The sequence below is a fragment of the Diabrotica virgifera genome, chromosome 6 (assembly GCF_917563875.1).
Source record: "Diabrotica virgifera virgifera chromosome 6, PGI_DIABVI_V3a".
NCBI lineage: Eukaryota > Metazoa > Arthropoda > Insecta > Coleoptera > Chrysomelidae > Diabrotica > Diabrotica virgifera.
The window spans coordinates 100,581,809-100,599,740 of record NC_065448.1 but is presented as its reverse complement, the minus strand read 5'-3'; the positions used below and the strand labels follow the sequence as shown (position 1 = coordinate 100,599,740).

General features: G+C 33.3%; 1 protein-coding gene across 1 annotated transcript in view; it reads right to left on the bottom strand.

Annotated features, from left to right (window-relative positions):
- Positions 1–17,932, bottom strand: part of LOC114335854 (liprin-alpha-2-like) — a 307,595-nt gene that overhangs the window by 10,402 nt on the left and 279,261 nt on the right. Inside the window, exon 8 of the mRNA XM_050653655.1 lies at positions 12,249–12,535. Coding sequence (XP_050509612.1) covers positions 12,249–12,535 — 287 coding nt within the window. The remainder of the gene's footprint in view (positions 1–12,248; positions 12,536–17,932) is intronic.

Below are 17,932 nucleotides of genomic sequence, written 5' to 3'. Positions count from 1 at the left end.
GACGTTAGAGTTGGAATAAATTCATTTACTCTGGAGATAAATTACGAATCAGGTCGATTTTTATTTTTAAATTATAATTTTTTAGCATATATATCATACCAGTGACGTCATCCATCTGGGCGTGATGACGCAATCGATGATTTTTTTAAATAATAATAGAGGTCGTGTGATAGCTCATTTGAAAGGTTATACAATTCTCTATTCACTAATATAAACATTAACATAATTATTTATACAGGGTGCCAAAAAAATTTTTGAAATAAATTAATTGAGACAAAAAGAAGAATGTATATAATTTATTTAATTCGAAACACATTTTACTGCTGTCAGAAAACAGAAAAAAATGTTAATTTGAAAAATAAACATTGTTTTTCGCTTAAATTAAATGTTCGAACTGCTAAAATGTTGTTGCTAAGTAAAAAAATTCTTCTAATAATTTATATATAAATATAAATAATAATTTATATATAAATATAAATATAAATTATTAGAAGAATTTTTTTACTTAGCAACAACATTTTTGTTTAATTTAGTAGTATTTTGTATTTTGACAACGGCACCCCATACCCCATTTGGGCGTCGAAACGTTAATAAAATTATTTTTTCAATTTAATTGTGGCTTATTTCCCATCTAAATAGTTAATCATAAAAATGCCACAAGGAAATAGCTTCAGAACAACATCATTATAATTCATTTCCAGTGATTTATTGTTCTTAAATTCCCTAAAGCTAACTTCAGACCGATACTTTATAAATCCAAATTAATTTTTCATTATAACTTCATTTAGTAAGTCTTTTTCTTCTTCGAATTTTTCCGATTATGAGTTCGCCGTTTTCTAGTTTTGATAGGTCTCTATCCATTATAGCATTTCCTATGTAAGCTTTCCATCTCATAGCAGGTCTTCCTCTCCGTCTTCTTCCCGGCGGGTCCCAGTCCAACATTCTTTTTGGCCACCTGTGCTCTGACATTCTTTGTACATGCCCGTACCACTGCAGGGATCGGTTTTCAACTTTTTTATAATTGAGCATTCTACTTCCGTTATTTTGCATATTTCCTCTTTTCTTATTCTATCCTCTCGGGTGATTTGTAGACATCTTCTCATAAAGTCCAATTCAACTGTTCGTATTTTTAACATTCATATATTTTTTTGTAAACCATCAACTAAAAACACAGGCAGAGAATACAATAGGAGATTATCAGAACGGTTTTCGTCCAGGAAGATCAACGATAAACGCAATACACATAGTAGAACAAATATACAAAAATACAGGGAATATAACAAGAACCTTGACTTCAGAAGTGCCTTTGACTCCATGAATAGAACCAAAATGGGCAGAGTATAAAAGAAGATAGGAATCCCAAACAAACTGATAAAACTACAGCAGATGTGCCTGCAGAACTCCAAAGCAAAAATCAAATTTCAGGGAACAATATCAAACGAAGATATCAGAGGTGACAGCAAGAGGTGAGAAGCAAGGAGACCCAATCTCTCCCACCCTTTTTAGGAGTATGTCTTGAGAGAAGCAAAACTAAACAGAAAGGATATAATGCTAAATAAAACACAAATTAATGCTTATGCTTTTGATTTAACAGTTGTAGCAGAGAAGAAGAGAAGACTTACTAAAAGCCATAAACAAGCTGGATGTAGAAGCTACAAAGGTGGGATTGGTAATTAATGAAAACAAAACCAGATACATAAAATAACGGGGAAGCTGGAGGGGGCCTAGTAATAAAGGGAAAATATAAATTTGAAGAAGTAACGAGGTTCATGTACCTAGGAGTGAATAGAAAAAAGAAGCAAAGACAAGGTACAGAAGACAATCCAAAAGGGCAATCAAGCTTTTGGAAGGAATTAGCTATTACTCAGATCCAAAAACATCAGCAGACAAACAAAAATCAAAATGTATAAGACGCTGACAAAAACCACGACGCTGGCAAAAAAAGATGAAGAAAATCTAAGAATAGTAGAAAGAAAGAGATCAATATTGGGATCAAAATAACAAGTGACGGAGAAACAAAAATGAAGACCAATAAACAAATCCAACAAGAAATGGGAAGTGAGCACATAGCAAGATACATAAAAGCAAGACAACTAGAATGGGCAGGCTACATAATGGAAACAGCACCCACAGAAATGATCAAAATAATCACGAACTGGACACCCCTGGGTCCAAGAAAAAAAGGAAGAGCGAGGATAAGATGGTGGAACCAGAAAGAAGATGTAAAAATAATGAAAATAAAAAACTGAAAGACAAGATGCAGAAACAGAAAAGATTGAAACTACATAGCCAACGCTGCAAAGACACATATAGATCTATAAGAAAAACCAAACAGGAACAATCCACCTGGAAAAAATGATTACTATATGCCCCAGCATTGGCATAATCCACTAGGATTGAATGGCTCTGATTATGATAATGATATTTTTTGTATATTATAAGTATGTATATTTTTAATAAGTATATAAACTATAATTAGCAAATTTGATTGAATAAATTGAAAACAATATTCTAAAAAGGTGTAGTATACAATGTCTATGCTTCTATACACTCTACTTCTATAAACAATATCGATGGTATTTTCGCAGATATTGAAAAATTCTGCCGTGAGATTCATATCCCCTCTCCTCCGACTACTCGCCACTGACTACTTGACATCTTTGACTAAAAAAACTTATTTCGTGCCGTAATACTTAGTATTTTATCTCTAAAGCTACTTCACATTTTTAAGATATAGCACGCATGCATTTGTTAATAATCTATTCCAAGTGTCGAAACTGAGAATTAAAACACGGAAGAAACTATTTTTGGCTAAATTCTCATTAATAGGACCATTTGAAATTGTATTAAATACAAGAGATAAATAAATGGGATTTCCTATTTTCAATCTCTTCATATTTGAATATTTGATGTTCGTACATATGGCACATCTGTCTAACGTTACTTTTAATCAGAGTTATTCTTGAATGAACTAATGCATTTCCGGGTACGTGCTGTGTACAAAAACGAAAAGAAAAATAATAATATAATAGGTCTGGATCCCGCGTACAAAAAAAGTTGATTAATAGCAAGCTGAAAATTTTTTAATAGTTTAAGGGTGTCTAGTCGGACAAACTTTGATGTATGGGAACACTGGAACAGGGGAAGTTTTAATTGTGGAACAGGTTAAAAATTTGGAACGTCAGACTACGAAAACGTCCCATGTATTTTGTCGGACGGAACTTCCAATTAATTTGTTACCCTTTCATTAAACTGTCCTGCAAAAATCAGACTGCCATTTACATATCACCAACTGGGCATTTTAATGAGTGGAACACGCAGAACATGTCAAATGACAGGAATTATGACAGGTGACAAATAGTAGTCTGATTTTTGCATGAGAGTTTAATGAAAGGGTAACAAATCAATTGGAAGTTCTGTCCGACAAAATACATGGAACGTTTTCGTGGTCTGACGTTCCAAATTTTTAACCTGTTCCACAATTAAAACTTCCCCTGTTCCAGTGTTCCCATACATCAAAGTTGGTCCGACTAGATACCCTTAAGCCATTAACAAATTTTCAGCTTGCTATTAATCAACTTTTTTTTCATACGCGGAATCCAGACCTATAATAATAGTCTCACGTTTTATACCCCTCACGTGGCTTTATCACGTAATCTGCTATATCTAGGGCCTACGATATACAAGGCAGGTAATAGAGCCAGTGCTACGCGTCAACCGCCTATTATTACCTCTGGTTTTACGCAAGGTACTCATTTTATTCAGGCTGAGTCGACCTGGGGCTTATAGACATTTTTAAAAATGTCTAGTTGTTCTTGCCGGCGCGGTCGGTGGGATTTAAACTCCGGCCTACCAGCACTCTAGCCAAGCATACTACCGCCTGAGCTACGCCGGCCCCCAAGAAAAAGAATATTTAATTAAATTATACAAATACAGTAGAACCCCGTAAATCCGAACCCCGCGAATCCGAACTTTCGGCAAATCCGAACCAATGGAAAGTGAAAAATATTTAAAAATTCAAGACAAAAACTTAAAAACATGTTTATTATACAGAGTAAAGCCAGAAAATTGGACAATGTAGGATTACTAGGACTTTAACATTTAAAATTTCTTAAAAATAAATATTATACTTTAATATATAGGTTTATAAAGTGTTTATAAAGGTTAAACACAAACTTACTTTGGTTCTTTCGTAGTCAACTTGAGTCCAAAAATATTGTCCACACTCTTGCGAGAACGTTTGGCTACTCAAAATCACAATGAAAGCTTTGAACTACTAGCTAAGGCTAACTTTCGGATAATCCGAACTTTTCGAAATCCGAACAGGCTGTCCCCCCAATTAGTTCGGATTTGCGGGGTTCTACTGTATACTACACTGGGGTGCAAAATTAACTGGACACTCAGATTTTTTCGTTTTTTTTTGGTGTTTAGATCAAAACTTTAATTTGTTTTACCTTATTAGCGCTAACGTTTTTTCTTGTTTAAGATGTTTTGTGCCACCAACAACACTTCTACACGAACGTTTTGTTATTACTGTGAAATAGTGACTTAACGAAACAGCGTTAATTTAATAAGTTTATTGTGGTGTTTACGTGTTTGCAAGTTCGGCTGATGGTGTATTTTGTGTATGCTTCCTGTTTAAAACTTGCACTATAAAAATATGACACCGGAAGAAGTAGCACAAACTGTAGCTTTACAGGATGATGGGCGGAGCATTCGTTATATGGCAAATACTTTAGGAATTTCTCGAAGTACAGTGTTTGATGCATTGCAAAGATTTCGAGAAACAAAGCAATACACCAAGAGACCAGTTCAAGGTAGATGAAGAACCACAAGTCAAGTTGAAGATCGCTTTCTTAGGTTGCAAGAGTTACGCGATAGCACATTATGAGCGCCAGTACTTGTTCAACGATTAAATGATGGTCCATAGAAACACAGTTTCAGTTTATATTTCGACGACGCTTAAATGGATATGGATTAAGATCCAGAATATCTGTCAGAGGCCTCTATTGACCGCAGATCATCGAAGGCAACGTTTACAGCTCGCTAGCGAACATCTTAATTGATGGGCGGCCTAGGATTTGGAGAAGAACTGGTGAACGTTATCAGCAATGTTGTGTTACTCCACGAGTTCAATTTGGTGGAGGTGGTATAATGGCGTGGGTAAGCAATTCCCTAGAAGCTCACACAGAACTTGTTACAATTCAAGGGGGCCATTTAAATGCTCAACTGTATATTGAGCAATGTTTGGAAAAGCTTATAGTGTCATTGGCCCCACTTCTTTCAACTTTCGACTGATGCAAGCTAATGCTCGTCCGCACAGGATTACTTGGATGATGTTGGCATTCGTTTATTACCATGGACTCCCAAGGAGTCCAGATTAAAGCCAATAGATGCATGCATGGGATATTCGGGGAAGACGTATTCGACGGAACCATGGTGAGTTTGAAACCGGGAATGATTTAGAGTTAGAGCAAGCAGTTCGTGATGAATGGGAGCAAATCCCTCAGGCCGACTTTGCTGCGTTAATCCGAAGTATGCCTTATCGAATAAGAGCCGAAATTACTCGTGGAGGTAATACACCCTATGGTTCACTTTTTAAATGGGAGGAGTAAACTCAAAGGACATATTCACAGCCAATAATGTCACTAAAAAAATAACCAGATTCCCCTTTTTTGGTTGATCTTGTCGGTTTTAGACGGTAATCCATAAATATTACATTATACTAAGATGTCGCTAAATAGTTCTAAGAACAACTGTTATATAAATGCGTACTAAAAATCTAAAAATTCAAGAAATATGGCAGAAAACTAAAAAAATCACTGATACTACTTAATTTACCTATGAATTTTAAATATATAATTTAGTGGTGTAAACTATCCTGTGGTTGGACTAATTACAAACAAGCATTACGGCGCGGTAAATTTGAATTACTCCTATTTAAAAAACGAGGTATAGTAAATATCGATTTTCATAAAAAAACTGTACAAATTAAAAAAATTAAATTTTGTTTCTTTGCCAATTTTCAAAATTTTTGAATTTTTTATTCTTTTTTTCTGTGTAACATTCGTGAGTTGTAAAAAATTTGACTTTTAAATTTTATTTATTACTAAATACTCACATATTAGAGTGGGAACATATTAGAGTAGGAACAGAACAAGTGGGCCGCGGTGGAGGTGGAGGTCGTGGTGGATGCTACTAGTTAAGTCGCGGTCGGTGTCTACAGCACATAGCAATGAGGTTACCTGCGCTGCTCAGTCGATCTAGGCCACCAGCAAGTGAAGTAGTTTGATGACATTTGAATGACAAAAAGATTGTGCTATTGCGATGTTGTGTCGGTCAAGTGATCATGGTGATGAAATTTCAGCTGTCACCAAGTGGTGGCTGATAAGTAATATACCCAACAGACGGTTTTCAGTGCATCCGGGTCTTTTCCCACAATACGGAAGTGAGCTGCACACTTGCTCTAAGATCCTCCTTCATATTTGACAACTGAAATTCAGAAATTAACTGAATACGAAAAAGAGATTATAAGTAGCCACTCGAGTACCAAATCGCATGAAATAGCAGGGGCACCAATCACAGGAAGCATAGCAGTAGGCAACCATGTAAAAAGAAACTATTTTCAAAAGCATCGATGTAAACCTTCTGGAGTCCTGGATGGCATCGCGCTAAACCTCCGACGCGACTTACCTGGTCTGTTCTCTTTCATTCACTACAATGTGTTTGTTTTACATGGACGTCGACATCGACCGCGACCTCCACCGCGATCTCCACCGCGATCCAGTTGTTCTGTTCGTACCCTTAAACTTTTTTAAACCTAGTTTATAGGAAAAAAACTGATTGTCCGGTTGATTTTGCACCTCGGTGTATTATAAAGTAAAAAAAAGTATAACATATACATTAGTTTTCCTTCCGTATGTCTTATGATTTTAGAAATGCATGAATTACCATTCTATGCTTTGTGAGTAGGTACTTGGCTAGATTAAGTAATTATAACAGTTTCACCATACATTAAAAATATTTAACACACTATTCTGTCGACTTTTTATAGTGAAATATAAATTACATACATTAACCTTTCCCTGACGCAATGCTAATTGCAATGTCCCCTTTTTTTAATTGTTGGCAACTATATGGCAATAAAGTTTAAAAACGAAATAATTTAAGGTGTAGATCTAGTTAACATGACTGTTTTTACTGTTCTCGAATGTTTCATGAATCGGTGTTTATGTAATTCTGTACATATGATTATGTATAGGTTGTATTCTTACTTTGGAGCCGTTGGATATTGTCCTATTTTTTGTTTCCCAAAAGATATTGTTGATGTGTCTGCAGGAACTAACAAAGAGGAACCAGGCGGCATAAAAGGCACTGGAATCTAATCGGACTCTAAGTTACCAAGTTAGATTAAAACTGTCTTCAGAATCTGATTCCCATAGGAAAAAGCAGCAGATTAAATTTAATCTGGGTGCGGGGTGCCTGGACACACTGATATTGAGGAGAACGAAAAAATAGACCTGATTGCAAGGGAAGGGGCAAAAAACACATTCATATGCCCAGAACCTGTCGTTACATAGCAAAAGAATAATATCGGACTGTGTGGAACGGATGAAACCTAACCGCTGATACGAACACATGGATCATTCAAAGGTTTTTATACATGAATCTTCGAAGAAGAGATCCAAAGATCTACTCGACATGAATAGGAATGATCTGCGAATTATCGTAGGTCTCCTAAAAGGACACTGTCGCCCCAAAGGGCACATTACCGAAATCAGACGGACTGAGAGTGCAAATTGCAGATTCTGTAATTCTGAAAAAGCATTTGAGCATTATCAACTCGAGCCCTACGACTTTGTAGAAGTACCATTAAAGGCGAAGCTAGGACAAATAATCCCAGACAAAAAATCTCCACAAAAAATTCCGGACAAATAATCCCCACACATTTTTTTGGACAAAATATCCCCACAAAACATCCCGGGCAAAAAATCCCCAAGAAATATTTGCTGTCGAATAGTTCTCAAAAGTTTTCTGGTGAACGCAATCGACGCAAATATTTTTCAGCCTCAGTGCATGAGAGTATAGCAATCGCCATAAAACCGCTTTTTGGCAGGAAAATAAATAATGATTAGCAATTAAGATTAAGCATGAATGGTAGTTTCGATTACCCAAATCACAACAACAAAAAATCCCCAAGAAATACTATGTATGTATATCATTATAAATCACTTATCATTTATAAAATAAAATTATTTCTGTCCTTGTTTTAAACTATTTTACAAAACGCTAAGACTCGTCCATTCTTAAATATAAATATACACTTTTTAAACCTAAGTTTGAATGTACAGGGTGAATCACGCAAGCCTAGCATAGTCCATAAGCTTTATTTTTAGTGGAGCACCCTGTATATTTTTTATTTTTAAAAGCTGCTTAACAACCTGATTTCAACAAACCACATCAAGTATGGTGTATTATGAATAATACAGGGTGAAATTTTGAAATAATAGTATGTGGAAACCACTTATGGAGTAAAATTTTTTGTGTCCTTATTTTAGAAAATTAAAAAAAAAACGCTAGGATATGCCAACTTTTAAATTCAAATATGCACTATATAAATTTAAATGTACAGGGTGATTCACACAAGTCTAGCATAGTCTATGATCTTTAATTTTAATGAAATACCCTGTATATTTTTATCTTTTTAGAATCTGCTAAACAACCTCACATCAAAAAAGTGTATTATCTAGGGCCTATTATGAATAATACAAGGTGAAATTTTAAAATTATATGTAATTTTCGTCAAGATCTTAAATACCTACATAAAATTTTGAAATTAATAATTTATCATAAATAATAGTACTATTTTTTAAATTAGCTCAGTAAAGACATACATTTTCCAAACTAAGTATAAATCTATTGGGTTTTGTATTTAACGTCTTGACGAAAATAAGTAATTTCAAAATTTCACCTTGTATAAGGACATTTTCATAATGGACCCGGTATAATACAATTTTTTAAGATGAGGTTGTGAATTAGCTTTATTCATCCATTAAAACTAGAGATCATGGACTATGCTGTACTTGCGTGAATCACTCTGTATATTTAAATTCATGTTTGTAAAGCGCACATTTGAATTTAAAAGTTGACGTGTCCCAGTATTTTATATAATTTTCTGAAATAAGGACATAAACAATTTTATTCCACAAGTGGTTTCCATACTTTAAAATTTCAAAATTTCACCCTGTATTATTCATAATATACCCTACATGATATGGTTCGTCGAAATCAGGTTATTAAGCAGCTTTTAAAAATATAAAAATATATAGGGTGTTCCATTAAAACTAAAGCTTATGGACTCTGCTAGACTTGCATGAATTACCCTGTACATTTAAATTTATGTTTAAGGCTATGGGTACATAATTCGCAAATATTTTACGTGTATCCCTACTTTTTCTGTCTTTACACGGCAAATTACGCATAGTAAAATTCACACTGGTATGGATATGTAAACATTACTAAATGTCATTCTACTTGAAAATGTCATTATTAATTTAAAGAGATGGGTTTTGAATGTTCTTGGATAACTGTTATTTTTATAATTGGAAATTATTAATTACGTTAATAAATGTGATAATTTTTCACCAACTATGTGTTCAGTGATTGTAATAATTTATTTGTACAACAAAGACTAATACTCAATCGAGAAAAGAGGAAAAGTGTTAAAGTGATTTTTTAATAATATATTGTTATGGAACGCTTACAATTTTGAACATCTTTAAGAACAAAATACTTGGATCACAGAATATATTATCCTGATGTATTCTCTGCTTGGATCTTCCACAAATAATACACAATAAATAACTTTTTATTAAGTTCACGTCTTAAATCAATTATTTATCAAATACACTATATTTAAATAAAATTTAATCAATAACTCAACATATTCCCGATGCAATGTCAAATATTTAAAATTGTCACTGATTGTCAGTGTCTGACTGACAATATTATATTCGGCTGAGTGCGTTGTAAGACAAAGATAGATTTGGAAAATATTAACACGGCATTGTGTTTATTTTTTTCGAATCCTGAAAAAACCAATAAATATTTTTAAAAAATTTCAACGCAGAATGAAAGACTAAATCATTACCGAGGGCCGAAAGTCCCTTAGAATAAATAAAAGGTTTATTTTGAATGATATATTTGAAATTAAAAATCACACTAAATTTTCTCTTAGTTTTTCACCCCTGTAACTTATTAAAATAAACATTATAGAAGTTCTCAGGGACTTTCGGCCCTCGCTAATAACGTGATCTTTCATTCTGCGTTTAAATTTTTCAAAAATACTTATTAGTTTTCTCAGGATTCGAAAAAAATGAATCCCCATTTGAATAGCATTGCAGCCTAAAATACGTACCGATCCTCTTAAAAAGTGCACATTTTTATTTAAAAATCGAGGGGTATACTCGGTTCGCTAAACTCAGACACAACTGGCTAGTGATTTTAGTAAATAATTTTGCCAATTTGGTAAAATTGGCAAAAAAAATAATTATTACTAAATAGTTAATAATTATTAAATAGTTAGTAATTTTGCCAATTCTGGCAAAATTGGCCAAAAACAAAAAAAATTACCGACTAAAAGTGCCTTCCACTCTGTTGGGTATTTGAATAGGAATGTCCACTAATTTTTAAATATATCAGTTAAATTCAATAGATTTTATTAGTGCACTTCAAAAGCATTAATAAGAACATTAGGAACACATTTCATTTCTCTCATCATTTCCTTTTAAAATGTCGTATCATCGTACGCTTTGACAGATGCATAAACTGCCGTGATAAACTTGGTATCCCATGATGCATGAGGGAGCACATTGTTTTTTCCTTGCTGTATATTGCAAACAACATTAGAGAGCAGATAATATAATGTTAGTATAAGATTTTGTATGTACCGAAACAGTTGAAATTTATTCCGAAATTTTTTTTGATATAACTTTTGAAAGCTTTTGAAGCAGGTTTTTCAAATGTTGCTTGAATTGAATTGAAACTGATAACGATGACTAAATATTTTTGACGTTAAATTGACAAAAAGGAACAGTTTTTTGCATTACAATAAAAATGATCGTTTTCAGGACCAGCAGTTATCATCACGAATAGGAAATGTTTTGAACAGAGTTATTCAAAGCAGAGCAGAGTGAGAAAAATATTTAAGCGAATATTAATTACAACATGATTCGCACAGCCTTAGCTCATTCCCCATTTTTATGTTCCACGATTTTTGAAAAATCTCACACTTTTTGTCATATAAAATTTGAAGTTTTCGGCATAGAATTGGAAGACGAAACTTGGTAATCGAATGTTGTTCTGAAGCTATTTCCTTGTGGCATTTTTATAATTACGTATTTTTTATGGGATATAGTGTTTTGTATTTTGACAACGAAACCCGATTTGGGCTTCGAAACTTTAATAAATTCATTTTTTAGTAAAATTGTGGCTTATTTCCCATAACAAATACGTAATTAATTGGTAATCGAAATTACAATTCATGCTTAATCTCAATTGCTAATCATTATTTTCGTGCCGAAAAGCGGTTTCATGGCGATTGCTATACTCTCATACACTGAGCCTGAAAAATATTTGCGTTGATTGCGTTGACCAGAAAACTTTTGAGAACTATTCGGCAGCAAATATTTCTTAAGCAATTTTAATCCGAAATTGTTTGTGAGGATATTTTGTCCAAAAAAAATTGTGGGGAGTAGGGATGGACTCGAGTCGAGCCGAGCTAAGCTCAAGCTTGTGACCATCTCTAGTGGGGATTATTTGTCCCGAATTTTTTGTGGGGATTATTTGTAGGGATTTTTTGTCCGGGGATTTTTTGTCAAAGAATAATCTGTGGGGATTTTTTGTCCAGGATTATTTCCCGAACCATCATAAGGCCATAATGGACCGTTTAATGAAATTTCCGCTTTAAGGGGTATGTTGATTGCTTAATGGAATGAGGGGACTGAAAACCATTACAAAAACCGAATTTCAGAACTGCTTCAGTTACTTCAGTTACAAGGGGAGCTTGTTGTTAAGCCCAATAAGAATTATTTCGAACGATATCATGAGCGATGATATCGAAAGCTAAAGCATTACGAAGGTTGGACACCTTTGGAACAGATCTCGTACTTATTTAGAGATAAACCTACAGCAACAATTAATTTATACATGAGCTATTAAATTAATTTATAAAAAACAAATGTACTTACTTCTATAACTACCACAATTCCCTCTGCTCAGTCTTTCTTGATCGTCTTTGTCACCATCTTTGACATAACTCGAACTATCCGAGGCATCGTCCATGTATGAAATCGACAGTTCAGCAAATGGAACACTTAGTGAGGAGCACTCGCTCTGGCTAGGCCCATCCGGTCCTTCCATATGACAGAACCATTCGGAGAGGCTTTCACCTTCTGCATGAATCGGCGACGGGGGCGGTTTGATCATGTTGCGCATTTCGAGGAAGGGTGTTTGAAGGCAACCAAACAATTTACGACTAAAAAATATTTGTACTTTATAATGATATCGTAATATAATATACTTAAGATATTGATTAATTTTTGTCAATTTATAGTAAAAGAAGCTAATAATATAATCGGTTAAGTTTCTTTAATAAGTTTTTGGAATATGCAGATGACGTGGACCTAGTTGCCCGCACAACACGCAAGATAGAGGAAATGTATACCACCTTCTCAAATGCCTCAAAAAATGTGGGCCTGCAAGTAAACGACGAGAAAACTAAGATGATGCATCAACACCCAACAATAGGGCCAGACACATCGGTCACCAATTCACGGTTGATAAGTCTACCTTTGACGTAGTGGACAAATTCACATACTTAGGGCCGGTTGTTCGAACGCTAATCAACATTGATCACTATCAAATACTTAATTACTGTCACAACTGTCAATGTCAACTTTGGTTGGGTTGCCGAAAACATAATTATTGATGACAATTATGAAATTAGTTAATCAATTATGTTAATAATTGTTATGTTAATTGACTAACTAATCTCATAATTATAATTAACTATGTTTTCAGCAACCCAACCAAAGTTGACACTGACAGTTGTGACAGTAATTAAATATTTGATAGTGATCAATGTTGATTAGCGTTCGAACAACCGGCCCTTAGGCTCCCTCATCACCAAGGAGAACGTCATGACGGAAGAAATCAAGCGAATGATAATCCTAGCAAACAAATGCTATTTTGGACTGAGTAGACACATGAGAAGCGGAAACTTAAACCAAACAACAAAAATAATCATATACAAAACCCTTATACAACCAGTGTTGACATATGGATCGGAGACATGGACCATCTCTAAGGCAGATGAAAGCCTTCTGCTTATATTTGAACGAAGGATCCTGAGAGGAATATTCGGTGGCATCTGTGAAAATGGTGTTTGGAGGAGGAGGTACAACTATGAGGTATACCACAGACATAAACATATATTTGGTGGTAAAGACGTAGTATCTCTCATAAGAATAGGAAGACTAAGATAGGCAGGACATCTAGCAAGATCAGAGCAGAACAACCCTCCTAGAAAAATCCTTATGTCACAACCTGTGGGAAGTAGAAATAGGGGTAGGCCAAAACTCAGATGGAAGGATGGTGTGGTGTAGATGAGGATGGCAGAAAAATACGCGCAGCAAACTGGCAACGGTTGGCAATGGATAGGACTGACTGGCGTAATAGACTTGGGAAGGCCGAGGCTCTTTCATAGGGCTGTAGCACCATTGATGATGATGAAGTTTCTTTAATATCATTCAACTATGACTAAAAAATCGTATTTTATTTTTGGCGTTTTTGAAATAACTTTTTGAGATGTTTGCTTTTTTATATGTAATCTTTAATAAACAATGTTTTTTAAGAGTGTAGGCGCAAAATTTTGAGCCAATGCTTTTTAAATGAATTAATTTTTTCGAAGCCTGTGAAAACTAATAAGTATTTTTGAAAAATTTAAACGCAGAATGAAAGTTCTTTAGAATAAACAAAAAGTTTCTTTTGAATGACATATTTGAAATTAAAAATCACACTAAATGTTCTCCTCTTTTTCACCCCTGTAACTTATTAAATTAAACATTATAGAAGTTTTCAGGGACTTTCAGCCTTTGGTAATAATGTAACCTTTCATTCTGCGTTTGAAGTTTTCAAAAATATTTATTATTTTTCTTAGGATTCTAAAGAAATGAATGCGTTTAAAAACATGGGCTCGAAATTTTGTATTATGTTTATATGGGATTTAGCCACAATTATTGGTGTAATGAAAATTATATTTTTAATTAACTAAAGTGTTGCCATTTCGATTTCCACTCCGGAATTCGTTCTTAAAAGAAAAAAGAAAATAATTCTGAAAAATTCTGGGAAGATTTTATAACCTGATTTTTTTACGTTATGTATATCTTTTCAAACAAATGGACTTTTGGTCTCGATCTTATTGACTTAAACAATCTGTGGTTGAAAAACAGTCTTTGAAATGATGTTATTGCCCTAGGTGTAGTGATGTGAGTCGAGAATATTTCCAAACGAATATTCGCGAACATTGGAAAGTTTCCGAGAATATCCGCCTATAAAAAATGGAAAAATTCTCCTGACCGCGAATATTCCCGGAAACTTTCAATGGAAAATTCTCGAGAATATTTCCGAGAATTTTCAAGAATGTTTACGAGAACTTTCCATAATATTTCCGAGAATTTTTGAGAATATTTCCAAGAGCCTTTTGGACATGAGAATCAGTGAAGTAATTTGAATTTACATGGAAGTAGCGCTATTTAATTCACATGGCCGGCGAACCTATACCACTGCCAAGTGGAACATTGTTTTGATCATTACCTTCATTATTTTTATACTAAAAATGCCTAAAGTATACTAAAGTCACAATAAAGATGCACTAGAAATAAACAAACTAAGACACGTTGAATGTTAAATGGACTACTCCCGAATCATGATTTACAATGTATAAACTTTGCAAATCATGATTTGGGATTTACAATGTACATAAATATTGTAAATCATGATTTCTCCTCGAACATTCAATGTGTCTTTGTTTGTTTATTTCTAGTGAATTTTTATTGTGATTGTAGTATAGGTATAATGCATGGAAACATTTCAAATGAAAAATAATAAATAAAAAGAAAAAATTCAAAACTACAATAAACTTAGATCATTAAAACTTCTTGTAAAAACTAGATGGGGTTCAATCCTTAATTGTATAAATATCATTATTGCGTCTAAAAGTGCTTTACCGATACTTATGGTCATAGAGGGAAAAAATTAAAAATTTGGAACTCTCTGGATGATGAAATATTTTGGATAAAGTTGCAAAAAGTAGCAGTTGTTCTAACATCAATTGTGAAATGGATTAGGTACTTTATTGTAAGGCAATACGTTTAAAATATCACAGGTTGTCGATGCAGTTAAGGATACGAAAATATTTTTGCCTAGAATATTCCATTACTTCCAATCAGTAAGTCTGAGGAAAAGGAATGCTTATCTAAATTAGAAAAAAAAAATGGCAGTGAAGCCTGTGCACTATGCTGCAAACTTACTTGATTCTTCTTTAACAGGACAAAGCCTCACTCGTGAAGATCATATTAGCTATGCAGTGTATAGCTGAATTTTAATATTTTTTTAAAATAAAATATATTTTTTATTTTTAACTTATAATGACTAATAACAAATATTCAGAGTATTTTTTTAATTAAGTTAAATAAATTTTTAGTATTTTTGGACATTTAATTTTTAACAGATTTTTTTCTGTAGTCGTAATACCACAACAATAAGTAAAGCTAACTACTGATTTGTATAATTTATTATAATAATTTTAATAAAAATGCAATATTTCCATAAGTTTCCGAAAAATTCCAATATTCCCGGAAAGTTTCCGGAAACTTTCCGGGGTTTGAATCTTTCCGGAATTTTACATCACTACCTAGGTGTATAAAATTCTGACAGTTTTTTGTGTGTCTTTTTATGCTAATTTGTTTGTATAATCCGTATCGTAGATGTGACTATTGAAATAATTAAATTTATTAAATTAAATTCCAGTATCAAATTTTTTTATCAATAACCTTTAAATTAATTTTTTTTGTTTAATACAATTGCCACTGTTCAACAACATTATTAATTATTTATCTCTCTCGTTTGTTATTTATAGAAAAAGACAGAAAATACAAAATAGGTACTTGATAATAAGATCGTTCATTTTTCCCACTGTACCGGGTGTCCCAATAAGAATGGCTCTCGGCCATATCTCAGGAACCGTTTATAGTACAGCGTTGAGAAAAAATATTTATAACAAAAGTTGCCTCGGGAAAGCCTGGAAATTATTTTCATAATTGTAGGTCCACCGCTAGAGGACGTAATTGAATATCAAAAATTAAAATATCAAAATTTTACAAAATTTACCTAATGAAAGGGCACTGGAAATCCAATCATCGTATTCTTCATAAAATTCTGCGCATATTTGATTTCACAAGTTTAAGTCTACCTTTGCCAATAAGAGGTGGGGGTGAGTGGGAACCTTCTTATGAAAAAATGGATTAAGTCCGGTTCTGCTAAATCGAATTTTGCATACTTAGTCTTGTTGAAAACAGCTCTTTTTCGTCAATATAAGTGTCTTATTTTCGAAATAGCCTAATAAGTAATATGCAAGCTAGGAGGCGTTATTTAATTATTTTCAGAAATCTAGTTTTCTTTGGAAAATATTAAATACAAGTATCCATTTTAATCCTATATTACAAAATTAGACCAATTTAGCAACATAATGCGAAAACTGCATGTCGATACCTTTTTTGTATCTCGAGATATCTTAAGAAACATGTAAATTTTAAACAACTGTTAATGTCACCGGTAAACGAAGTTGAGGAAAAGTAGTGTGCTATGACACACTATATAACAATAAGACAAACAACACTATAAAATATAACAAAGAAATAAAAGCAACTACTTACGTAGTGACGACTTAAATGTTCAAATTGTTGCCCATCATTTTCGATGCAAGCATTTACTCTTTCAACAGTAGATTAAACAGCAGTCTCAATTTCTGCTTTCGCAATGCTTTGAATGGCGTTTCGTATTCTCTAGACTCTAGATTATAGATCATGTTTTCTCGAGTAGTGAGCCTAGCGGCAAAAACAAGGTCTTTAATCCGTCCCCATAAATAAAAGTCTAAAACAGTTAAATCTGTTGATATTCAATCTACTCCTGAAAGAGTAAGTGGTTGCATCGAAAATGATGGGCAACAATTTGAACATTTAGGCAGTAACTAAGACTAAGTAAGTAGTTGCTTTTATTTCTTTGTTATATTTTATAGTGTTGTTTGTTTTATTGTTGTTTTAATTAATTATATACGTTTACACCTGGAAAATGTTTCTTTGTTTTTTCCATAGCACACTACTTTTCCTCAACTTCGTTTACGGATGACATTAACAGTTGTTTAAAATTTACACATTTCTTAAGATATCTCGAGATACGAAAAAGATATCGACATGCGGTTTTCGGCATTATGTTGCTAATTTGGTCTAATTTTGTAATACAGGATTAAAAATGCACACTTGTATTTGGGTCATTCCATTTCAAATCACTCAATTTTGGAGCAAAAAAAATTTGGACCTGCGATTTGTCTGAAAATTGGTATATAGCTTCTGCGGGACGTAAAAATAAGATATTTAAGGTCAAAAATCTTCTTCTTTTTTCTCAGAATGTTATTTTATGCGATTTTACAGTGATTTGGTGTTTATTTATATACAAATTTGCATTTTCTATCGTAAAGTATCAATGGAAAACATAATATTTTAATAGAAGGGACTCAAAAATGTCATTATATGGCATTATAACAAGTTACTTCGATTCAAAACAAGCTTTTGATCAAATTTTATAGTGTAGAAAA